The sequence below is a fragment of the Vespa velutina genome, chromosome 3 (genome assembly GCF_912470025.1).
Source record: "Vespa velutina chromosome 3, iVesVel2.1, whole genome shotgun sequence".
NCBI lineage: Eukaryota > Metazoa > Arthropoda > Insecta > Hymenoptera > Vespidae > Vespa > Vespa velutina.
In genome coordinates this window covers 11,128,279-11,153,278 of record NC_062190.1, presented here as the reverse complement: position 1 = coordinate 11,153,278, position 25,000 = coordinate 11,128,279, and the positions used below count along the sequence as shown (strand labels likewise).

The window sequence follows — 25,000 nt, the reverse complement described above, 5'->3', positions numbered from 1 at the left end:
ATCGTTCGTTCTCGATAATTAGCGGAGAGGAAGATAACAAAAGTGTAGATGGGACCATGCGGAACGATGAAAACAGACGCGCGGAATTCGATACGGTTTCTCCTATGTAAATCATCGTCGTGCAAGTTGTTGTATTGTTTGTGAAAAAAAGGAAAAAAAAGAGAGAAGGAAAAAAAAGAATAATAATAATAATAATAATAATAATAATAATAAAAGATTAGGAAAAATCTAGAGTGAAGTAAGAGAAAACAAAATACATAAGAAAAACAAGAGAACAAATCGTTTTATATGTAATATTGTACGTAGATTAAATGGGTGATGGTTGGGGGGCAGGGAGGGGATCTTTTCAGATACTCATTTAAGTACGAGTAACATCGGCTCGCGTTCACATCCTTACGATCACGGTGTAATTAATTATTCTCGGCGTGTTTCAACGACATTTGAATTAACGATACCACCACGGACCGTGAGAGGAAACCTTAATAGCCTTAAAATTGGACCGAGCGTGAAAGTTCGAAGAGACGACCGCCTGTGTAACGAAAGATGAATTAATAAATAAGTAAGAACGCTTAGTTACGTCTCATCGATTATTTAATTATTATAACATATTGAATGACCTTTAATTAACGTAAATATGGATATAGATCGAGAATAGAGATAACGAATGGATGAGTCGAAGAAATTATGAGAGAAATTTGTTGACGACGTCGCTCGACTGTAATCGAAAAGATCGAGGGAACGATCGAACGAACGGATCGAGCGAACGATCGATCGATCGATCGATCGATCGATCGATCGATAGATAGATAGATGGATAAATAGATGGATAGATAAGTAGATAGATCGATCGAGGAATCGTGACGATACACATAGGAGAGGCCTAAGTGCAAACGCGTGTATCCAGGAGCGGCGGCTTGATGTCCTTCCTCCAGATAATCCTGCTAGAACGTTTTCCACGCTGTGGTCCGAACGAAAGGCTCGGTCGGTAAATCAGTCGCGTTCCCTTCTTCCACCTTTCTCCGTAACCTTCTACTCGGTACCGTACTACAGTTACACCGTTGCCCACGGTTACGAGATTAAGCTAACGCATGCAATTACAGGATTAAATCCTTGGACGTACCTCGACTAGATTTAAAAGCTCTTTTCTCTGTATCTATCTTGCTTTCTCTCTCTCTCTCTCTCTCTCTGTACCCACACACACACACACACATATATATATATATGTATATATGTATATATGTATATATGTATATATGTATATATTCCCCGGTGAAATTCTCGTGTGCCGCGAACGTAATATCGTTTTCGTTCTCGCGAGGAGGAACAAAGTGCGATCAAAGAGAATATTAGAATAAATAGCGTTTTGGCTCGTGTCTCCTGTAATTCGAAGTGCCTCGAGATGGAACAATTTCCGACAGACGGATCCGAGGATCGCAGGAAGAGGCTATCGACGATCACGGAGTATTCCGAATCTGCGTTCGACAGCGACAATGACGTTGTCCCACCGGACGACAACCTGCCGATTCCTCGAATGAAAATGGAAACCGATTCGGAGAACGAACACTTTCTTCTCGTGGACGATTCCAAGTGTGGTGCCACCATACGTTGCATCAAATGGACTGCCAGGAAAGTGAGTATTTATTTTTGATTTAGACGACGTCGAATTAGAAATATAGCATAAACAAGAAGAAAGGGGCACGCCCACTCTCTGCCCCTCTCCCCTCCAAAAAAAGAAAAAATACAAAATTGAAATATCATTCTTCTTCTTCTTCTTCTTCTTTTCTTTTTTTTCTTTTTTTTTTTCATTTTTTTAATTCGTTCGATCTTCCCGATAGGGGAGACGTTTTACGTCTACTTCCGATCGACTTTTAAAAAGAATTCAAAGAACGTTCGTCTATACGAGGTCATTCGATTCTCCTTTTAACCTCTTTTACTTTAAGGCGTCTTCTTCTTCTTCTTCTTCGTCTTCTTCATCTTCTTCCTCTTTCTCAGAGATGGAGAGGTATTGGATTTCTAGAAGACTGCCTTTGCTTCTCCCATATCGTATTGACATTGCAGCTGTGACTCTCTTTCTCTCTATCTCTCTGTCCGTCTCTCTCTTTCTTTCTCTCTCTCTCTCTTTTTCTCTCGATACGAAACAGCCGAAAGGAATAAATATAGTCTGGAGTAGTTCTCCTTTGGGTTTGCCATTAAGAGAGACGGATACGCGATATAGGTATGTAGGTAAGGAAGTAAGTAACTATACGTCTTCCTTAGGTACACGCAAGATTTCGTTTTCGGTTGGAAAAATCCAATTCTTTATTTTCTTTTTTTTTCTCTCTTTCTACTCTCTCTCTCTCTCTCTCTCTTTCTCTCTCTCTCCCCTTACGATCTCTTTCATCTCTGTATCAAGGTTTATGTACGATATCTTTTAAAAACAAACGTGTGTATATACACGTATAATATGTTTTTTTCTTCTTTCTTTTTTTCCTCCACGTCTTCCTTGTTGTATCTTAAATGTGTTTATATTTAGAATGACCTTAACAAGAATAGATAGAATCGTAGTTCTCGATCGATTCCAATGGTTGTGGTACTCATATGCAAATGGACGGCTAGGTAGGTAGGTAGATAGGTAGGAGAGGAACTCGCGCGCGCACTGCTGGATCTCGAGGCGAGAGAATTTAGCGAGCGACGCGTTAATGAACTCGCTGACAACGTTCTCATTGCCGGTCTGCCCGCGGCCATATATCTCTGGCGGGCGGCATGGCTGAAGCCATCCTCCAAGTTGACGGCGTGACGCTCGTGGAACGCGGGCTCGTGATAGGCAAAAATTAGAGTCCGCATGCGCGCACACACGCATGGACACGGCATGGAGACACGTAGAGACGTAGGTTAGGTATCACGTAGTTACGTGTAGGAGCACTATCCATTTCTCTTCTGATGCCCCTTCCTTCTCTCCCTCTCCCTCTCTCTCTCTCTCTCTCTCTCTCTCTCTCTCTCCCTTTGCCCTTTCTGCACCTTCAACGTGACAGCGGCAGTGCTCTTCCTGTCTTCTTGAACCTTCTCATCGTATACTCGTCGGAGAATGCAAAGATCGCCTGCTCTTGAGTCTACGTACCTGTCATCTCTCTCTCTCTCTCTCTCTCTCTCTCTCTCTCTCTCTTTATCTATCTATGTATCTATCTATCTATCTATCTATCCATCCATCTCTATCTTTCTTATTCAGATGAAAAGAGAGCAGTACGAGTGAGAGAAAGATAGAGAAGATAGATATAGCAAGGAGAAAAGGAGATAGAAAAGTAGGGGATAAGAGAAAGATGAAGAAAGAACGGCGGATGGTTAGGGGTGGTGTTAGATGTTAGAGGAGGGCGGATTGTGCTGGAAGAAGCTCAAGAAAAAGAAGTGAAAGAAGAAGAAGAAGCTGCCACCTCTTGTTTGATGCTACAAACATTCTCTTAGCCTTTCTGAAGCTCTTTTGAGAATCAAAGAGAGAAAGAGAGAGATAGAGATGTCAGAGAATCGTAGTACTTTAAGAATGAAATGACCTATTTCGTGAAACTGACCTATGTAAGGTACTGGGAATCGTTTTACATCAGCTTTCGTTTTACATAAGCCCTTTTATGATATTCTATACGATTGAGATATTTATAGAAATTCCACTAGAATTTATTCCGTTGTTCGTAGAATAAACGATGTTTATTGGTGTATTCTAGGAAACAATTATAGCTTTCGAAACGCGTTCTTCGTTTGAAAACAGACACGAGCGAAGCTGAAACGTGGCGTGAATTTATAGAAGGGTGGAGAAGAGGTGGGGAAATTAAAGAGGGCGAGGTGAGATGGAGTCAAGTAAACTTCCCCTAAACTTTTCTAATTTCTTTTTCTCTCTCTCTCTCTCTCTCGCTCTATCTTTCGATCTCGATCTAGATTTAGATTTCGGTCTTGTCGAAGACTGATAATGAGTCTTTCGTTGTCACACACAAACGCATACACACATACATACATACATACATACATACATACATACATACATACATATATACATATATAGATACACACATACATAGATACACACATTTTCGTTATACTTTGTCGCCACGACTTATATACATTAGAAGTTGAGAGAGACGATTGAACATGGAGAACGTAATTAAGTATGTACCTACCTACATAGGGAGAGAGAGAGAGAGAGAGAGAGAGAGAGAGACCGAGAGAGAGAGAAAAGATTACTCCTCTATAAGATGTTCATTAGCAAGAGAAATTAGTTACTGTCTCGCGAATACGGTAGCAGAAGACTTCGATGTTCTTGCTATAAGGAGTAAGGAAGATCGAGAGAGAGGGAGAGAGAGAGAGAGAGAAAATGGTGATGGGGAGTTGTAGAGCATTCGCGTTAGAAGCTGAGAACCGATTAGATGTAACCAAACGTGCGAAGACACGCTCGTTTCCACACGGCTTGTGCAGTATGTATCGTCTCTTGACAATACCTTAAGGATATAGCTAAGCGAAATGGCACTATCGTGTTAAGCAAATGTTACCATCCTATCGGCTAATGGCACGTGACCTCCGTGTAATTCTCGTTCGCTTCCGCGTAAAAGGGAGGAGAATGAAAAAAAAGAAGAGGGGGAAAAAGAGAGAGAGATAGAGAAAGAAAGTGGTTAGCTTTGGTAGTTTACCGAGGATTAAATATTCGTTTTACGATTATTTCTTGTATATTTTATCGAAAACATTTTCGAATAATTTAGCACTCTAGGGTATATGGAATGAAATAACTTTACTCATGTTTTAAAATTATATACGATCTTTAGTCATTCGAATGGTTACTAAATATATATCTCTGTGTGTGTGTGAGTGTCTATAAATATTTTTATATGGGATAAAAGAAGAAATATACATACATGTATATATTTAAGTAGCTACTTACGTACGTACGTACGTATATACGTAGAGGTATGTAATAATTTAATTTGAAAGTCGAATTTGGTATTTTCGACAGCTGTAGTAACATGTGTATTATATATCTACCATTGGAAAGAGGTTTTGATTTTTCGTACGATTTCGGCTTATTCCATGAAACTTTTTGTGGCACAACAGACAAAGTGTCGTTTCGCGCGGCCATCCAACCTTGCACCAGATGGCCAAAAATAGTATCGCGCGAGGCACTCGCGGGTTCTTATACTAGGGTTGCGCCCGACTGAAAATTCTTTCCGGCTGCGCCTCTGAGCTCGAAGGACGCTCATAAATATCCTGACCTTTTCTCTTTCCCTCTCTTTTCTCTTTCTCTCTCTCTCTCTCTCTCTCTCTCTCTCTATCGCTCTCTTTCTGTCTCTCTTTCTGTTTCTCTTTCTTTGCCTCTCTTTCTCTCTCTCTCTCTCTCTCTCTTTTTTAGCCAGGAGAATGATGGCATTCGAAATAAAATAATAAAAAGAGAGAGAATGATGGTATCGACAGTCACGCGAGATGTCGATTCTTCTCACCTCTTTTCATTCAAAGACGTATATTCGTATCTTGAAAAATCGATGCGGACCAATTTCCTCCGATGGTCCTTTTTCAATCTCTTCTCTCTCTCTCTCTCTCTCTCTCTCTCTCTCTCTCTCTCTCTCTCTCTATCTATCTCTCTCTCTCCCCTTCTATTTTATGTGCTTTGAAAAAGAGAAAAAGAAGAAGACTGCTATGTATTACATTATGTGTATGTGTGTGACTGATTTTGAATATTTGCATAATCGCAGGAACATTTTATCGCGATCGGGAATCGTTTTATCGTTATCGAGAGTCATAAATATTGGGATCGGACCATCGAGAGAACAATATGTCGTTGCGCGAAATCGTTATGCCAATCAATAGGTAGATAGATAGATATATAAAGAGATAAATAAAAGCGGATAAATAAAGAGAAAAGAAGAGAAAAAGAGAATACAACATACCTAGGGCAAAAGTCGTAATTGTAACTAGATAATTAAGTACTTACTTACTTACATACGTACATTGCATACATACGGTACGCTTTGGTAGAAAACAGCCACAGAGGAGATCTCCGTCGATCCTTTCGATCCATTCTCTTTCAGCTCGACGACCAAAGAGAGAAAGAGAGGTATTGAAAGACACCGAGAGAGAGGGAGAGAGAGAGAGAGAGAGAGAGAGAGAAAGAGATCGTGTCGTTGAACTCGACCGCGACCCCTCGCAATGATTTTATTCTCTCTGGCACGCTGTCCGGTACATTCCTTTCCCGGTAAAAGTCATTCCGTGAGAAAAGAGCGGACGCGTGGAACCGCGAAGCCACCTCTTCCTTGCCACTAACTCTCCCCTCTCTAACCCCTCTTCACCTCTCTTTCCCCCCCATTCGCCCACCGAACCAACCAACCCCACGCCCCGCGCCCTTCTCGTCGATTCCTTCCTTCGACCAATCTTTTAATCCAATCTCGTTCATCGTAATTATTTACGTACCGTTAAATGGAACGACGAATAGATCCAAAGAATCCCTTCTTTTTTTCTTTTTTTTTTTTTCATTTTCATTTTCTTTTTCTTTCTTTTTTTTTCTTCTTCTACTTCTTCGAATATCTCGACCATTTGCTCTAATCTCTTAATCTTCTCTCTCTCTCTCTCTCTCTCTTTTTTCTTTCTTTCTTTTTTTTTTTGTACCCTTGTCCACACATTAAACTCTTCTCTTCGATACGTTCATCCCGAGAAAATACGGTTTATTCTTTACTCTTCCTCTTAACACGAGTTTTAGCTTTCTATATCTTTTTTCTTTTTTCTTTTTTTTTCTTTTTTTTTTACTTCATTCCTTTTTTCTTGATCGACATACTCTCTCCTTCTGTCTATTCGTTATCTGTCTCCGTCTATATGTCGAATATCGTTCGATCGATCTAATCGAGCACTATGTTAAAACGTTCGTCGGGAAAGATTTCGAAGGGAAACAATCGTCGTGTACGAGGCTAAATCGTACATTGGGCAGCTGTTACTAGGAGCTTAACTTGGGAATATTGAAGAGTGTTGAAGAAGACGGCGACGCGAGATTTTATCGAGACTTGTCATCGTCGTTTCTATGATGATTAATCGTCATCGACGAGTAACATATCTATGTATGCACGAACATACGATTAACTCTGTCTCTCTCTCTCTCTCTTTCTCTCTTTCTTTCTCTGTCTATCTGTATATCTGTCTTGCTTACTGTCGATTTATCACGTTCGCAAAGTTACGTCAAGAGATCATCGAGCAATTCATTCGTCCATTGTGAAACTAGTCGATTCAAACGAGTCGTATAATCTGACGAAATATCCTGAACAGTTAAACTCGAAATTCTTTAGGATAATTCGTTGGTCGCATTGTTTGAACGTGTTAAACTTAAAATTAGAACAGTTAAAAGGCACGCTAAGAGCACGAAAAAACGTGGAAAGCTTCTTGTCTCGAACGAACGAACGTCAACTTTGTAGCTTAACTTAAAACTTTCCTGATTAAGTTAGCGATCGAAGCGACCACAGGAGAAAATCCCCCGATACATTATTCTATAACTATTTAAAACTATTACTTTCTCAATTCTCCTTTTCGAAAATTTACTAAATTAATATATATTGTAATAAATAATAATTATACAACGTATTATATCATAGTATAATGACATATCATTATAGTGTATTCATCGCGTATCAATTTTTAGAAAATAATTTTTCACTTATCTTATATTTTACTTCATTTCATTTTTTTTCCTTATTTATTACTATTATTTAATACCGCATATCGAGCACTTTTTTCGAGTTATCTATAACAAGAGAGAAGAAGTTCATATTTCATTATACACACACACACATACATATATATACATATGGTAATAAAAAATAAATTTGAGGTAATAATTGAATAAAATCGGCGATACGATACTGGGCGATATAAAATATAAATGAAAAATGATGTAAATGATTTCGATTTGTATGGCCGGGCCAACAATTTCAAAAGGTTCGTGAATCACGCAGTTAAATGGGACTTTTGTTTTCCCCGTGACAAGTGTCAGTGACGGCCGGTTTCACGCGAATGCTCGAGAGGGATGAACGCGCATCACGATCGTCGGATGACAAAGGGATTATTCTGTTTACGTTAACGCGACAACACTTCCCTCGGGAGCGGTCCAGCTGGTTTACAGATACTGAACCCCTGGATAACGATAATGAAGGTGATGCTTGTTGGTGGATCGTTTCGAAAGCTCGCTCGAGCGTCAATTTTGCGGTTTAGTTTTCGAATAGTCCTATCTCTCTCTCATTCTCTCTCCCTCTCTTTGTCGAGTGTCAAGTGTCGCCAACAAACCTATCAAGACGACGAAATATCATCATCGAAAGGACAGATATATCGAATTTTACTAACCACCTCGAATTATATCGAACTTATTACTTGCGAATTAATTTCGATCTGCGATTACAATTCTAATGAATTATTATATATTTTTGTACGGTACAGGATGAAAAATTATACTGGGATAATTGTAGTTTTGTCATTACGAAATATCATTTAATTGGAATGAAAAGAGAATATAGGTGCAATTGCAATCCTCGTCGTTCAGGATATCAAATTTTTCGATCTGCAAATTAATTTCTACTCGTTCGCAATTATTAGTTACTTTTTCTTTTTCTTTTGTCTTTTTTCTTCATTTTTATTTTATCTTTCTCCATCGACGAAGGGGGCCGAGCTCGTGATTGTTACGAAATATTAAAATTGAAAGAGCAGAGATATCCAATTTGCGAGCCGAATCGAGATATCGAATTTTTTTTTTCTTTTCTTTTTTTTCTTTTTTCTTTTTTTTCATTTTCATTTTCATTTTCATTTTCATTTTCAAATTAATTTCTACTCGATTGCGATTATTATTATTATTTTTCTTTTCCATTTTTTCATTTTTTTTCTTTTTTTTTTTTTTTTCATATATATATATTAATTTTTTTTTTCTACGTGGACGAGAAGAGAAAGCAAAAGCTCGATTACGAAATATCATAGTCGAAAGAGCGTAGAGATCGAATTGCAAATCGGATCGAGATATCGAGTTTTACATTTGCGAATTAATTTCGGCTTGATTACATTTATAATGAATTTTTATATTTTTTTATGTCGACCATAGAGGAGGATCGTTACGAGATGATCAGTATCGAAATAGCTCGGAGATAAAATTTATTCTCTACAAATAAAGTTTCATTTATCAATTATTTTATTTGTTATTTAATTATATCTATACATAGAAATGAATCGTAATTAATTTATATATTTTCTCTGGAGCGACGGACAACTCGACGGTAAATATAATACAAAAGATTGTTTTACCTGGCTTATACTCGTACTCGGAAGAGAAGAAAAGATCGATCGATCGATCGTTCGATCGATCGTAATTGCGTGGAGAATTATGCGATCGTTCGTTGCTCCCATCTCCGTTCAGATAGAGAGGGAGGGGGAGAGAGAGAGAGAGAGAGAGAGAGAGAGAGAGAGAGAGAGAGAACAAGTCTGCAACGTCAATTTCGCGTTTCAATCGAGAACTACTATATAATCGTTGCATTGGTGCTACCGGTTCAAGAACACAAACGTGCGCACCGTGGTAATTGCAATTGCACTTTCATCGACGTCAACGACATTAATGGCAAACTTTGTAATTGCGATTGGGTTTCTCTCACGTAGAAAATCATTTCGAGCTGTCGATGACGTCAGAATTTATTTATTTGCCCGTTCAATTTCTTTCTTTTTTACCATTTTCTTTTTCAACTCAGTTATTGTACTTCTTCGATTATATTAGAAGAAAAAGAAGAAAAAAAGAAAAAGAGAAAAAGAAAAATAAATAAAAGGACGATTGCAACGCGGTGGAGTTACCTCGTATATTATTCTCTCGTCGAGTGAACTCGGTAGAATGTGAAGAAGAAAAAGGAAGGCTTAGGGTTAGGGTTGGATGTAGAAGAGGGGGTTAAGAATAAGGGAAAAACGTATCCGGGTCGGATGTACATATTATGTATCCGAGTTAATCCGAGTTTTAGTGAAATATAATACTTCGTCAAGAACGCGCGAGGATTTTGATGTTAAGCTCCTCAAAGAGGGCAGGAGGAGGAGGTTCCATGTTACTCTGGGTCCCCATTTTTACGTATAAAATTTCTGTTTTTTTCTTCTTGTCAACCAAAAAAAAAGTTCTCGTCATCTTTTCACGTCATCTAAAGGATAAGAGAGATTTCCCTTTCCAACCTCTCTCTCTCTCTCTCATTCTCACGCGCGCGCTCTCTTTTTCTCTTCCTTCCTCATCCTTTTGAATTTTATCATTTATTCTTCTACAGGGTAGACCGAAAGTTTTCAGGTAAAAAATTGATTACTTTTCTCGAGACCTCTTTTGTAGGCTAATTTTTTGAGTTCTTTTTTCTTTCTTCTTTCATATCATTTTTTCATTCAATTATGAGCCTAGAAATTTTTTATGATCTGTAAATAGAAAAATGTTATAAAGCAAGAGAAGAAGAAATTTGTCTCGAAAAATAGTCTCGAAGGAGGAAGCATTATCGATTTTATATATCGAAATTATCTGCAAATTTTTTATCTCGATCCTATTTAAAAAAAAAAAAAAAGAAGAAAAAAGAAATATAAGAAAAGAAACTTCCCCGGAAGAAATTTCTTCTGTTTTATCTTTCTTCATATTTCTTGCTAATTTAACGAAAAGGGACGATTTTGATTTTAATAAATGATAAACGTGTAAAATCGAACGTAAAGGAAAAAAAAAAAAAGAAAGAATTCATACTCGCGGAGTTAACACGTATGAGAGATGAATTTGAAAATAATTAAGGTTCATTTTATGGTATAGAAAAGAAAAGGAAACTGAAAAACGAGAGGAATGAGTCGGAGATATATTTGTAACTCGATAATTTTTGAGCGATATTAACGTAGAAAAACATGATGACAGTCAAACGTTGATAGGTATAAACGTATAACGTTGTATCATCTAGGTTTTATAGTGACCAATAACCAGTAATCGGTAACGTGTATGGTCGTCGTTAAATCGTGTCGATCGGAGGATGTAAAAGATAGATAGAAAGAGAAATATAGAGTAAGTGAGATAGATAGATAGATCGATAGATAGATAGATAGGTAGATAGAGAGAGAGAGAGAGAGAGAGAAAGAGAAAGGTGGAAGGTACAGGTGTAGAATTGAAAAAGGAAGGAGATTCTCTCTGTATCCCGTTAAATCGAAACTTTTACATCGTGAACTCTTGAAGAGGAAAATTTACAAAAAAGAAAAGAAAAAAAAAGGAATAGAAGAAAGAAAGAAAAAAAAAAAAAGGAAATCTGTTGCGGGACAAAAAAAGAAGAAGAGGAGAAACGAAACAAAAAGAAGAAGAAGAGAATAAAGGAAGACAGAGAAAGATGATCGAGTTTTTTTTCCTCCTGGACTTCAGCGTGAACACGAAGGAACGAACGAACGAACGGAACATGTGTTAAAAATTGCATCCCCGGATAGTACTTGTTAAAGCCCTTGGCGAAAGCTGCGAGAGAGGATAAATTTGCAAGTTAAATTGCGCTTGGGGCTAGGAAGAACGACGACGACGACGACGACGACGACGACGGCGCCGATGTGGGAGGACGAGAAGGTGGTTGTAACGGAGGTGATGGTAATGGAGGAAAGGAGGTTTGGGAAGAAGGAAGCTAGAACGAGAAGGTTTAGTAGAGACGAAGAGAGTGAATTGTAAAAGAGTAGGGGAATAACGGGTGGTCGAAGAGGGAGGGACGCTATCGCCACCCATATCCCTGGACGCATTCTCTCGTATATGCTATATATGGTTTTTGTCAAACTTATGACCATGGGAATCGATAAATCTTCCGTCGAAACCTTTCGAAGAATTTTCTTACCTTCTAAATCGACCAATCGCTCTCTTTTTCTTTCTTTCTTTCTTTCTTTTCTTTTTTCTTTTCTTTTCTTTTCTTTTGCGAACTTCTCTTTCTCGTTTACCTCGTAAAAAAAAAAAAATAAATTTCTTTATAGCAAATAATATCGATCATTTGTTTATTAAGAGTTACGTGGGGAGGGGCTTGGGTATGGAAGGGAATGGAGGAAAGGGGGAATGTAGATGATTGGGCACGTCATTATTTTTAAGATGCGATACATCTCTCTCTCTCTCTCTCTCTCTCTTTTTCTCTTTTTGTTTCATTTTTATTTTTCGTTTCTTTATCGAAAATTATTTTTTCTTTCTTTCTTTCTTTCTTTTTTTTTTCTTTTTTTTTTTTTTTTTTTAACATCCAACTCAAACAGACGAAATATCGCGATGAAAAATTTCTTTCCTAAAATTGAAGCTCGCGAATCATCATAATCTATCATACTTGAGTTTCTCTGAAAATTATGCTCGTTCATTCTCGTCGTTGCATTATCTATGACAGAAGTAGCAAGTATACATATGTGGCACATTGGTACTTATACGTATATACATACATACGTATTTATGTAAAAGTGCATAGAATATATATATATATATATATATATATATATATGCATAGAATACACATATATATATATATATATGCATAGAATACATATATATATACTACGGATGAACGAATTTACGTATTGTGTATTCTCGTAACGCGTAATACGCGACAATGTCTTATTATTATCGTACTCCTTCGTTCATTGTCCTTAAATCATCACCCTACCCTTTAGTCTCCCTTCATCCCTTTTCATCCCAAGAAACTTTTGTATTTAATTAACTCGCTTTATCTTTGACACGATCCACGACGAATCGAGTTGATAATAGAAATATTTCGTTGATCCTGCAAATGTTAATCTCATTGAATAGAATTTAACATTACCTTTTCGTATGTTATTTATATTTTTTCTTTCTTTTATTTATTTAATTATTTTTTTTTTTTTTCACGTTACTAGGAAAGAATGTTGTCACGTTAATTGTCACAATCCAATTGATTAATAATCCAATTAATTAATAATGATAAATATTTCGAATTTGCGCGAACGTTTTTTCGCGAGGCGTGAGAGGATTTAAGGCTAAATAATCATTATGATGATTTTTTAAAGAGGGAAATAAAACAAAAGAATAAAGATGGAAAAATATTAGATAGAATGAGAAAATATTTCATTCACTTTTCCAACGATCTCTGCGAATGAACTTGACTTAGACTATGGTACTTCAATTCCCGTTGAATGAATGATAACTAGTTTTCATTTCTCTCTCTCGTTCTCTCTCTCTCTCTCTCTCTCTCTCTTACTCTTACTCTCTCTTATTCTTACTTCTTATCTCTCTTATCTTTTTCTAAAACTATATTTCGTCTACCGTTGACGGTGCACTCATTTTAATCAAGAGTTCCTTTCCGTTCTCGTTTCGTTTGGATCTCGTGAACGTACCAGAAAGATAGAAATATATATATATATATATATATATATATATATATGCGTATGTGTTTGTGTGGAAGAAAGAGAAAGAGAGAAAAAGAGATGTTAGTATAAAAGGGAAAGAGAGAGAGAGAGATAGAAAAAAGGTCGAAGTTGGGCCATGCTTGAATACATATACGGCATGCGAAAAGGGCCACTGTCGGCTTTCCTTTTGAACTTTCTGCAAATATAATATACTCTTGCTCTTCCTCCTCGTCCTCCTCCTTCTCCTCGAAGTCGGTGAAGGCAGAGTCAAAGATAGAAGAAGCGCGCTTAGAAAAGTTTGAAAGTAAAAATATTATCTATCAAAGGATACCGGAGATTTCAAATACTCTCACATTCCTTGCCCGCCCATCCCCCACCCCCACCTCTTTCCCCTTGTCTCAAGCATACTCTTTTACTACTATCTTGTCCTCGTAAAGAGGAAATATGTAAAGCGTGGTGACATTAAAAATCAACTACGTTGACTAAATTCTCTACGCTCGGTTGTGTGAGAGATTTTATACGTTTATTTGAAAAGTATGTTTACCCAAATAAACGTCGGGTAAAGTTGAATAAGTGAACTAAATTGAGGAATTAAATGAAAGGTTAAGCAAAAGTCGTCACAGTACTTGGTTAACAATTACCGTTGATTTTATTACGAATTAGACCAATTATGGAATCAGAATTAATGGGAATAATCAAATAAACGATATTATATTCGAAATCTGTATTAAAGGGAGAGAGAGAGAGGGAGGGAGGGAGGGGAAGAGAGAGAGAGAGAGAGAAAGAACGAAATGTTAATTGGATTTGTGTGATTAGATCTTGTAAAAAATGGCGGATGAACGAGTATACGATTATATTTTTATAAATAAAATGAAGTTATTAGAATTAAAAAGCGAGAAAAAGAAAGAGAGAGAGAGAGAGAGAGAGAGAGAGAGAGAGAGAGAACTTTAACAAATGTTAATTTAGATTTAATGTGATTATAGATTTAATAAAGAAATTCAATGAATATTACGATATTTTTATAAGTAAAATTTGTACTTGGGGTTTTACGTTTATATTGCGAATCACGCGATAAAGGAGCCCTAATAAAAGGGCGTTGGGATCTGATAAAAGGGCTAGGATAATTGCCCAATTCGAAAAGTATCTTTCCTCGCATGTAAATTTGCACTTAGCGATGCAGTAAAGTAGTAACGAAGGGTTGAAGTACGTTGGAGAGGCGGGAATATTGGTATCGATGTTGATTGCTGTGAGAATGTTATTGGTATTAGAGTTTATATACAGCTAACGATATCATCCCCGATATTCGTGTTGGTTTTCGATTTTCGAGTTCATTTTCATAATCAATGTTCACACGATTAACAAACACTCTAACGTAACACTATGCATAGTAGAACATCGTTGATTTCTCGATTTGAATATATGACTTTTAAAGGTTCGTTCATAAGATTGATTATTTATTATTGTTATTATTATTATTATTATTATTATTATTATTATTATTATTATTATTATTTTCTTTTTCTCTTTTTTCTTCTTTATATATATATATATATATATATATATTTTTTTTTTTCTCCTCATATATACATATATATAACTCTAGTTTAATAATTAAATTTAGGAACGATATTATTAGAAATTGTTTAATAAAATTTAGAATAGAAAAGTTCGTAAAGAATTTTCTAATCGACGCGGACGGTCATCGATATCCTCTCGTCGTTGCTTCCTTAGGAATTCGTCTCACGATTTAGGACAGTGTAACCACGCTCTCGTGCTACGTGGACTCGCAAACATATACGCGTGCCTACATATATACACACACAAGTAATGCATTACATACGTACAGAGGACACGTACAAGGCAAGTAAGTACATAGTCCTTCTCTATCTCTATCTATCTATCTCACTCTCTCTCTCTCTCTCTCTCTCTCTCTCTCTCTCTCTCTCTCTCTCTCTCTCTCTCTCTATTTCTCTCCTCAGAGAAATCTACATCGAGATATTCGATGTTCAATAACGTTTGGCATCTCCCATCAAGTTTCTGTTGAAATACCAAGAAGCGGCAGGTATCTACATGCCGATCTTCATTTTTCAAATTATAAAAGATTTAATTACGTATTTTGCATTTTGTTTATATATATATATATGTGTATGTGTGTGTGTGTGTGTGTGTATATATATATAAAATATTGTATGTCAATAAATAATAACATTTTGAATATTTTTTTTTTTAATCGTGTTGTTTATCCGTAAATTTATATTAAATTTTCGATTGGCATCATTTCATCCTAAAGTTTAAATAAATCTGCAAATATATATATATATATTTATTTATATAATTATTTGTATAAACAAATTCTATATATACATATATATATATATATATATATATATATATGTATGTAATTGTTATGTACGTAATAATATCAGAGAAATAAAAGAAAGTTAAACAACTACTTGTTCGAATAGATTAAAGCAAATAAACGCTTGGAAAGTGAAAAGAAAAGCTTCTTCAGTAGTATTTTCTTTTTTTTTTTTTATTTATATATATATAAATATAAAGGCATTTAATGCGCAGTGATTTAAAAAGAGAAAAAAAAGGGAGGAAAAAAAAGAAAAGAACAAAAAAGAAACAAAAAGAAGCGAAAGAAAAGAATTATCACGTTTTCACGTGGAAAATGACGCAACAAGCGCGTGAAATGTGAAAAAAAAATGATTCTTCGATAGTATTTTGTTCACATGAATAGGTTATATATATATATATATATATATATATATCTACAGTTACGTGTAGTATTTAATTAAAAAATAAACGAAAAAAAAAAAAAAAGAAAATAAAAACAAGAAAGAAAAAGACTCGACTTGTTCACGTAGAATAAAGAAAATAAACGCGTGGTAAACAAGAGGAAAAGTTTTGATTTAATATAATACTTTATATAAATATAGAGATATTATGAACTTGCATGTGGTAACAAGAAAAACAAAAAAAACAGAAAAGAGAGGGAAAAAAAAGCAATGAAACAAAGGCGAGAGAAAAAAATTACTTTTTCACGTGGTTTAACGCAAAGAAACGCTTGGAAAGCGAAAAGAAGTTTTTGAATTTTTCTCTTTTTTCTTTTTTTTTTTTTTTCTTTTTTCTTTTTTCCCAAAAACAACATTTTGTTTATACGTATAATAATATAGACGTATTATAAAGTTACGCGTAATAATTTCAAAAAAAAAAAAAGAAAAGAAAAAAGAAGAAAGGAAAGAAAATGAAACGAAAAGAGGCGAAAAAAAAGGAAACTGTTTTCCCGAATGGAATAATCGCATATAAAAGCATGAAAAGCGATAAGAAAAGCTACTTGAAAATAACACTTTGTTTATATAAATATTATAAGAAATATTATAAGATTACGTAATAACTTGGGTGATAATTTAAAGGAAGAAAAACAAAAACAAAGGCAATAGAAAAATAAAAAATAAAAAAAAAAAGAAAAACCAGAAAGAAGCGAAAGAAAAAAAAAATTAGTTTTTCACGTGGATTAATGCATAGAAACGCGTGAAAAGCATAAAGAAAAGCTTTTTTCTTTTTTTTTTTTTTCCTTTCTTTCTTTCTCAAAATTTCTCGTAGACTATAGAGGAAAATTTATTCGACTCGCGTACTTGGCCGCCCTGACCCTACTCAAGCTTCACGGAATTTGATCGAAGGCAGGACAAAGCCTCTCCAACGAAGAGAAAGAAAGAAAGAAAGGAATGAAAGAAAGAAAGAAATGTGTGTGTGTGTGTGTGTGTGGTGCGCGTGCGCACGTGGTGCATGAAGGGAAAAACGAGTTGGAATAAAAGAGCCTATAAAAGGGTTCGCTCTGTGCGGTTCGTCGTAACAGCGATGGCGGATCTTTCTTTAATGATATTTCGCTGACACATCAATATACTCCTTCCGTTTACTCTTTCTAAACTAAACAGCGATAATTTCAAACGATTAACCATAACTATTTGAATAATTTTAATTATTCATCCTTTTAATTCGATCCCGTATAAATTAAAAATGTTATTTCATGTGTACCTAAGTAGAGTAAGTGAATACTCTACTTATACATACACGCACATACATACATACTTATAAAATAATTCAGGATAATATTATTACCATTATTGTCGTTATTATTATTATTATTATTATTATTATTATTATTATTTGTTTATTTATTTATTTGTTTATTATTATTATTATTATTATTATTATTATTATTATCGGCGGAAATAGTATTAATACGAAAACGACATTGATACGCTCGAATAAATATTAAACGAAAGAGCGTTCGATTAAATTGCAGCTTTGAAATTGGAGAGAGACGATGCTAAAAAAAAAAAAAAAAGAAAAAAAACAATGAGAGAAAGAGAACAAAAATTATCATTTTCTCGAGCAAATTTCTCTCTCTCTCTCTCTCTCTCTCTCTCTTTTTATCTTTCTTTCTCCCTTTCGTTTACGATTTCTCGTTATTAGCCCGTTATGCGCGGCCATCTCGCGCCTTTATCCGTCGCAAGAGATGAAAAATAATATCTATGCGAAAAGATTCGTAATGCGATTACGAAAAAAATTGCATCCCCGCGCAAAATTCCGCTGGCAATCTCGATGGTAATTCGTGTCCCGGTGCTTTTAAATGTCACGGTCGACGTTCTCGTTGGTATTAAAGTCTTCTCTTTCTCTCTCTCTCTCTTTCTCTCTTGTACTTTCTTTCTCTCTCTCTCTCTCTCTCTCTCTCTCTCTCTCTCTCTCTCTCTTTCGTACTCTCTTCTTACGACTTTTTTTATCGAGTTATTAAAACATGAAATATAATATTCATTGATTTTTATCGAATTATTAGCAGATAAGATAGAGAGAGAAAAAAAAAGGATATAGAAAAAAAAAGAGAAGAAAGATTTGCTCTTACGTAATACGTAATATTTAAAAGTTTTCAAATAAAACGAAACGATTGAAAATATTTTCTTACGTTCTTTTTTTTTTCCTTTTTTTTTTTTTTTTTTTTTCGATTATTATAAACGTCAATCGAAATGAACGAAGCGACGTTAGAAAAGCGAATGATTTTAAGTTTGATCGATTGTTCTTGCTTTTATTGTTGTTGTTGTTGTCGTTGTTGTTGTTATTATTCTGGTTGGTTAATGTACGTCAAACAGAAAAGCGTGCTTGAGTTTTAGTTGAAACAGCGTAAGTATGCCAACGCACGGTCAACCAACCGTGTCCGGTAATACGCACTATACAAAGAGTATGTATGTATGTATGTATGTATTTAAAAGTTTCTCGTTGGCCTGGCACAGATTGTGAAAGGGAGGAGGCACATGCTTCTAGAGAGAGAGAGAGAGAGAGAGAGAGAGAGAGAGAGAGAGAGAGAAAAGGATCGGAATGCCACGTCTGCGAATAGAATTATCCGATTGTTCGATCGAAATTATTCAACCGAGTGACGACGTGAATCACGTCATTAACATTTTGATCGAAATTTTTTTTTTTTTTTTTTTTTTTTTTTTTAATTTTACGACCAACTTTTGTCTTTCTTTTTTCTTTTTTTTAATTCTTCTTCTCTTTTTTTTTATCTTCATTTCTATCTTCTTCCTTCCTTTTTTCTTTCTTCTCACGGTTAATAAACAGATATCTTTACACGTAGAGAAATTCCTTTATCTTTATGTTTTTTAATCGTTTTATCCCTTCAGTCAGTTTTATCTCTCCTCTTCTCGTTATCGTAGACAAACGTGAAGAAGAAAAAAAAAGAAAGAACCAAGAAAAGAAAAAGGATAGAGGGATGAAATTACTTGGACCATTTGAAAGCACTTAAAATAATTAACGCGGGAGAAAATGTTATTAATTATTCAAAACGAGGTTATATTCATATTTAAAGCTAACGTATATTTAAATATACGTATGTCGCGTTGTAATCGTACGAGTGAAATCCAAAGTCTTTTAATCCGTGTATATGAAAGAGAGAGAGAGAGAGAGAGAGAGAGAGAAACTGCGTTAGAGAGTGAAAGAGAGGATATTTTCTAGTAAAGTAGATGGCATATAAAATGACCGCATGTACATATATCTCAAAGGAAGGTAGAAAAGGGCCTCTCTTTCCCTTTGCCTAAGCGTATTTTGCATAACATTATGGGATTGCACGAATATTTATTTATGCATACGCTCTCTTAAGATGAATAATTATACGAGACTTCGCCGCTTTAATGGCGAGAGTACGCCCGTTGAAATTTACGCGACGCTTGGAAAAACCATTTCTGTTTTTATCCGACATTTTCTTTTCTACTCCTTACTCTCTCTCTCTCTCGTTCTAAAAGAGAGAGAGAGAGAAAGAAGAAAAATAAATTAATTAATTAATAACAATAATAATAATAATAATAATAAAAGATTGATCTTAATAACCATAAAAAAAAAGAAGGAGAAGAAGAGAAAAAAATCCTTTATAATTCTCTTCTTTATTTTCCTTTTTTTCTTTTTCTTTTTCTTTTCGTTTCTTTTTTCAATAAAGATTTTCAAAGTGTCTTGCGTGAAAATAAAAAAAAAAAAAAGAAAAAAAAAGAAAAAAAAAAGGGAAAAACGAAATAATTTAAACGAACGTGAAAACGTATGCTTAATCGAAAAGTGTCGTTAAATCAGTTACCCTTGTGTTTACCAGAAATCCCCAGGATGCATTAACAGGAATGCGTGTTAGAGAGAAAGCACGATAAACAGAAGGAATGTGTACAGAAGAACAAGTTTTCTATTTGTATGAGGAGTAATAGTAACAGGCAGTAGTAATAGTGACAATAGTAGTAGTAGTAGTAGTAGTGTAGTAGTAATAATAATAATAGTATTAGCAGTAGTGATAGTAAAAGCGTTATCGTTACTTGTGTATCCTATGTATCGTCCGGGTTGCAAACTGTCTACATGTTTACCGAAAGAGACTTCCAAATAAATGCATCCTCTATGTTGCATATGTATACAGTAAACTATACATCGATACTACATATCGATAACTACTCTCTTCTCTTTCCTTTCTCTATTTCTCTCTCTCTCTCTCTCTCTCTCTCTCTCCCTTTGTCTTTTATTGTTCTTTTTTTTTTTTTTTTTTCTATATGCGATCGTCCATGTGTGCTTTATTTCAAATAAACGTTTGCTCTGATTATTCGTACGATACGAGCAATCCGACACGGATTATATCGATGTGTTCCGATCGGTACAACTATACTCTATATTGATAATCTAAAAAACAAAACAAAAAAAGGAGAATAACAAGTGGAAGAAAAAAAGAAAATAGAAAAAAAGGAATCGAGCTTTTTCAATAATCGATGAAAAAAGAAAAAAAAAAAGAAGAAGACAAGAGAAAGAAAGGAAGGAAAAGAATTATTTCAAAATGATTGCGAAATAATAATAAATTGCTATATTTCGAAATACATTGGAAATATTATTTCATTATTTAAATTAATTTAAATTAAAAAAAAAAGAAAAAGAAAAAAATATTACTCCGTAATTATTCGAAATGATAATAGATAATAAACGGTATAACTCGAAATTCTTTTTAATATTATCACATAAATGAAAAAAAAAAGTGAAAAGAAAAAAGAGAGAGAGAGAGAGAGAGAGAGAATAATCTTTCATTAAAATAATATTAGATATTTGGTAAATATTTGTATCGGAAAGAAAAATCGTCGAAAAAATTCCATGAAAACAGAATCGTTTGTCGGCTCTTAAAGGTACATAAAAAGCGACATCGTGTTGCCTGAAAAAGTGGTAAGTACTTTTAAGTTAGGGATCCGATCTTGAGTTTTTATGGCCGTGGGAAAAAAAAAATGTGAAAGCGATAGAAGCGAAAAAAAGTACAAACCGTGTGCCCTTGTGGGTTAGTACTTAGGTACCTGTTTCCTAAATCCGACGACGACGTCGGTAGTCCTCTGTATGTCCTCCTTCAAGAAGAAAGGAAGAGGGCCACGTTCCTTTCTGACATTATCCAGACGCAAAGTGCCATTGACAATAAGCTTGCTTCTCAATGGGGCAGGGGGCAGGGAGAGAATAGGGTAAAGAATTCTACAAGGTGGTCGACTTTTTACGACTTTGTTTCTTTTTTTTTTTCTTTTTTTTTTTCTTTTTTTTTTTTCTTTTTTCTTTTGTTTCTTCGTCAATCGTCATGAATGACTCTTTTTTCCTTGAACCGACGAAATTATCTACGATGAAGAAGAAGATCTTGTCTCATTTTCGAAAGGATACTATCTCTAAGTTAAAAAAAATTTCGCACGCAAATATATCATCTATCTATCCTTCTAATTTAATCATTGTAATTTATTAACGAATGAATCTAAGTAATCTCTATATCTTTTGAAGGCGTATCGTGGATCAATATCCAATATGTTCGATATTATCTCTTATCTGTGAAAGAATAAAAAAAGGATTGAAAAGGAATATTTCATGTTGTCGTTGGGATTTAATATTTTAGAATGTAGAAATAATATCATTCGTTGTAAAAAAATTTTTAAAACGAAACTGCCATCCGGGAGAATAGTTTTTATAAGTTTGAAAGATTAAAATAGACAAATCTTTTCTATCTTCGTACGTAAATATAATATAACATATTTCGAAATGAATCGAAATATTTTTCAACGACGATAAATTTTACCGATTGGTTAATCATCTTCTAAATGTTATATAAATTGATCGCAATTAATTTTGCATTATTGATTGATCAAGAAAATAAGATGACATAGACGACTGTTTCGGTGATCGACCTTGACAAAGGGGTTATCCTTGTTTATCAAAAGCCAACGAAAAACAGCTTCTCTCGCGGTGACAGATAACAGCAGGAGACGCGTACGCGAGAGATGCATTATTATATCAAGGGTTTACTCGGCCATACAATTTTCCAGGGTGAATTTAAATGCATTACATTCTTGGTACGCTCGGCAGGAGATTGCATTACGAAGTTAGCAAGCAGAGAGCGGATGTATATGAAATTTTCGTTTCTACCATTCGCTAGAGAGAATGTCCTGCCAAGCTTTCTTGTCCCTTTCTCTCTCTCTCTCTCTCTCTCTCCCTCTCTTATCTTTTTCTTTCTTGCATATGAAAAATAGTTATTTATGTATGACGTATGTTTCAACTTTTGTTATTGTGTATACATTTTACGGTGCGTACTATAAACAAAATTTTTCTTTATTTCTTTCTATTCCTATTATTTCTCTACTCTTTCTTCTTCTTCTTCTTTTTCTTCAGCTTTTCTTTCTTTTTTATTTTTTTTTTTATTTTTTTCTTTTTTATTTGAATATACAATGTTCAACAATGTTTTTTTCCCTTTATGTTTTTCCTTTTATCCCTTATTACTTCTCTGGTCTCTCTTTTTCTTCCTCTTCCTCTTTGTTCGTCTTTTTTTCCCCTTTTTGCTTCTTGTTTGTCTGTTTGTTTTTTCTGTCTTTTTTTTTTCGAATACACGAAGAAAGAATCGAATCCCCTTTTTCGTAACAGAAAGTAACATCGAGGAGACGATAAATCAACGTTCGTTGTCTCGTCGTCATCATCGCGATCGCACGTCTCTCTTATGGCGTTCACAATTAGTAATATATCATTTACATCCTTCCCACGTGCACTATCTACCGAGCGTTACCTATAAACCTGATATATATATATATATATATATATATATATATCACCACTCCTTTCGAATATTCGATTACGTTCGATGCAATTAATCTCTTTCGTCTTCGCGATAGTCATATTATACCTAGAGCGTGGTTTTATAATCAATTTAGCTATCGGGAAGGGAAAGGAAGACGGTGATAAAGAATGAAAAAGAAGGAAAGAAAAAGAAAGAGAGAGGAGGAGAGTGGAAGAAGCGAGAGAGAGAGAGAGAGAGAGGAAGAGAAATGAATCGTAGTGCGTCTCATTGGTGAACATCGAATTTATAGATAATCGAGTGAATAGATGAAGACAGAACATATGTATGTGTATGTGTGTGTATGTTGCATACGTTTAATGGTGATGAGTCGATGGAGGATGGGTAGAGAAAGGAGAAAGATAGTGGTATTACACACAGAGAGAAAGAGAGAGAGAGAGGGAGAGAGAGAGAAAATCACTTTTTCCAGTCGCTCGAATGCGTAGTTAATGGCGATTTAATGGACTGTAAGGGAATGCTGACCCGTCCCAATGGCCAATGTGTCAATATCGATCGAAAGGGCACACACATACGTGTATACGTACACAGAGAGAGAGAGAGAAAGAGAGAGAGAGAGAGAGAGAGAGAGAGAGAGAGAGAGAGAGAGAGAGAAGGGGGCCAGCTTGGTAGGTGGAACGTGTGGCATTCGTGGGCCGTGCCCATGGAAAATTTATGTACGTGGCTAACTATGGAGTAACGATCACCTATCTCTCGCTTCCGGTCTTCTCTCGATATTCGGCTCTCCAGCTGTCGTCGTATTCTATCCTACTATTCGCGTTATACTACACGTTATGAGTACTCGATGATGGAATAGTAAATATAAATATAAATATAAATATAAATATAAATATAAATATATATATATATATATATATGTATAGCCATTGATTTTGAAAATGGGTCAAGTCCATCGTATGAAAAAATATAGTTAAAATTTATTCTTATCACAAATTAACAGAATTTATATTTTTTATTTTATGTGTATAAAAAAAAAAGAAAAGAAAAAAAAAAGAATAATAAATGGACATCCCAATTTCAAAATCAATAGAAATGAATTTTCTTTCGGAGATGAATCGATCGATTGAATGTATGTATCGATCGTAATCGATATTTTAGAATTATTTTCTTCGATCGAATTATTATAGGATTTCATTCGAATGAGTATCATTCTTATATTAATGGGATATATTTATTACAACTAACAATATTATTTATATTGAATACTTTTGATAAAGATCTTACGATGATTCACATAGTACGGATCTTGTATGTATTTATTTATTTATTTATTTACATTCTACACGCGATCTATTGTTTCTTATTATAGTTCGTATTATGCTTTCGATCTACGATTTAGATCTTGTTTTTGTCGGTGTCGGTTTTTTTCTTTTGTTCTTTTTTCCTTTTCTCTCTCTCTCTCTCTCTCTCTCTCTGTATCTATTTCTTCCTTTTTGGATTTATAATCATATATCTAGGAATTAATTTATACATACATACATACACGCATACATCGGATCCATCCAAGGAGGATATAATACTTATTTACTAGTCGTCCCAGAATCTACAAATCATAGTCTATTATAAATAGAAGGAAATGTACGATTGAATGGTAGTTCTCCATTGCATAATCATCCTGTTTCCTGGAAGTTAATACCAGAGCTTGTCACGAAATACCCTTGTCCCTGTCGCAACATACTTCGATAGTCGGTGGAGTTGAGTTTGGTAATTGGTCCAATTAGAGTATTCGCGAAGTAGTCACTATTCCACTGGGTATTACCATATTTTCGAGAAAGGATATACATACATACATATATATATATATATATATATATATATATATGTGTATATATATATGTATATACGTTATGTAGCTATAACGTTTTCAAATGGGAGATATATAAATAGAGAAATTTCAATTGTTATTACGCGAGAGTTGTATTTTTAGTCTTTAACCGTTATCATATTTTATAAATACAATTCTATTATATATATATATATATATATATATATATATATATATTTTTC

General features: G+C 34.6%; 1 protein-coding gene across 3 annotated transcripts in view; it reads left to right on the top strand.

Annotated features, from left to right (window-relative positions):
• The window catches only part of LOC124948012 (putative mediator of RNA polymerase II transcription subunit 26), a 102,419-nt gene that overhangs the window by 21,463 nt on the left and 55,956 nt on the right, over positions 1-25,000 (top strand). The window contains exon 3 of one of the 3 annotated variants that reach the window (XM_047491020.1): positions 1,419-1,630. The exons of 1 other annotated variant lie outside the window; for it this stretch is intronic. In XM_047491020.1, the coding sequence (XP_047346976.1) occupies positions 1,532-1,630 (99 nt within the window). In that variant the 5' untranslated portion in view covers positions 1,419-1,531. Of the gene's footprint in view, positions 1-1,318; positions 1,631-25,000 lie in introns of all 3 variants that reach the window. One more of the 3 variants, XM_047491018.1, reaches the window with a different exon arrangement.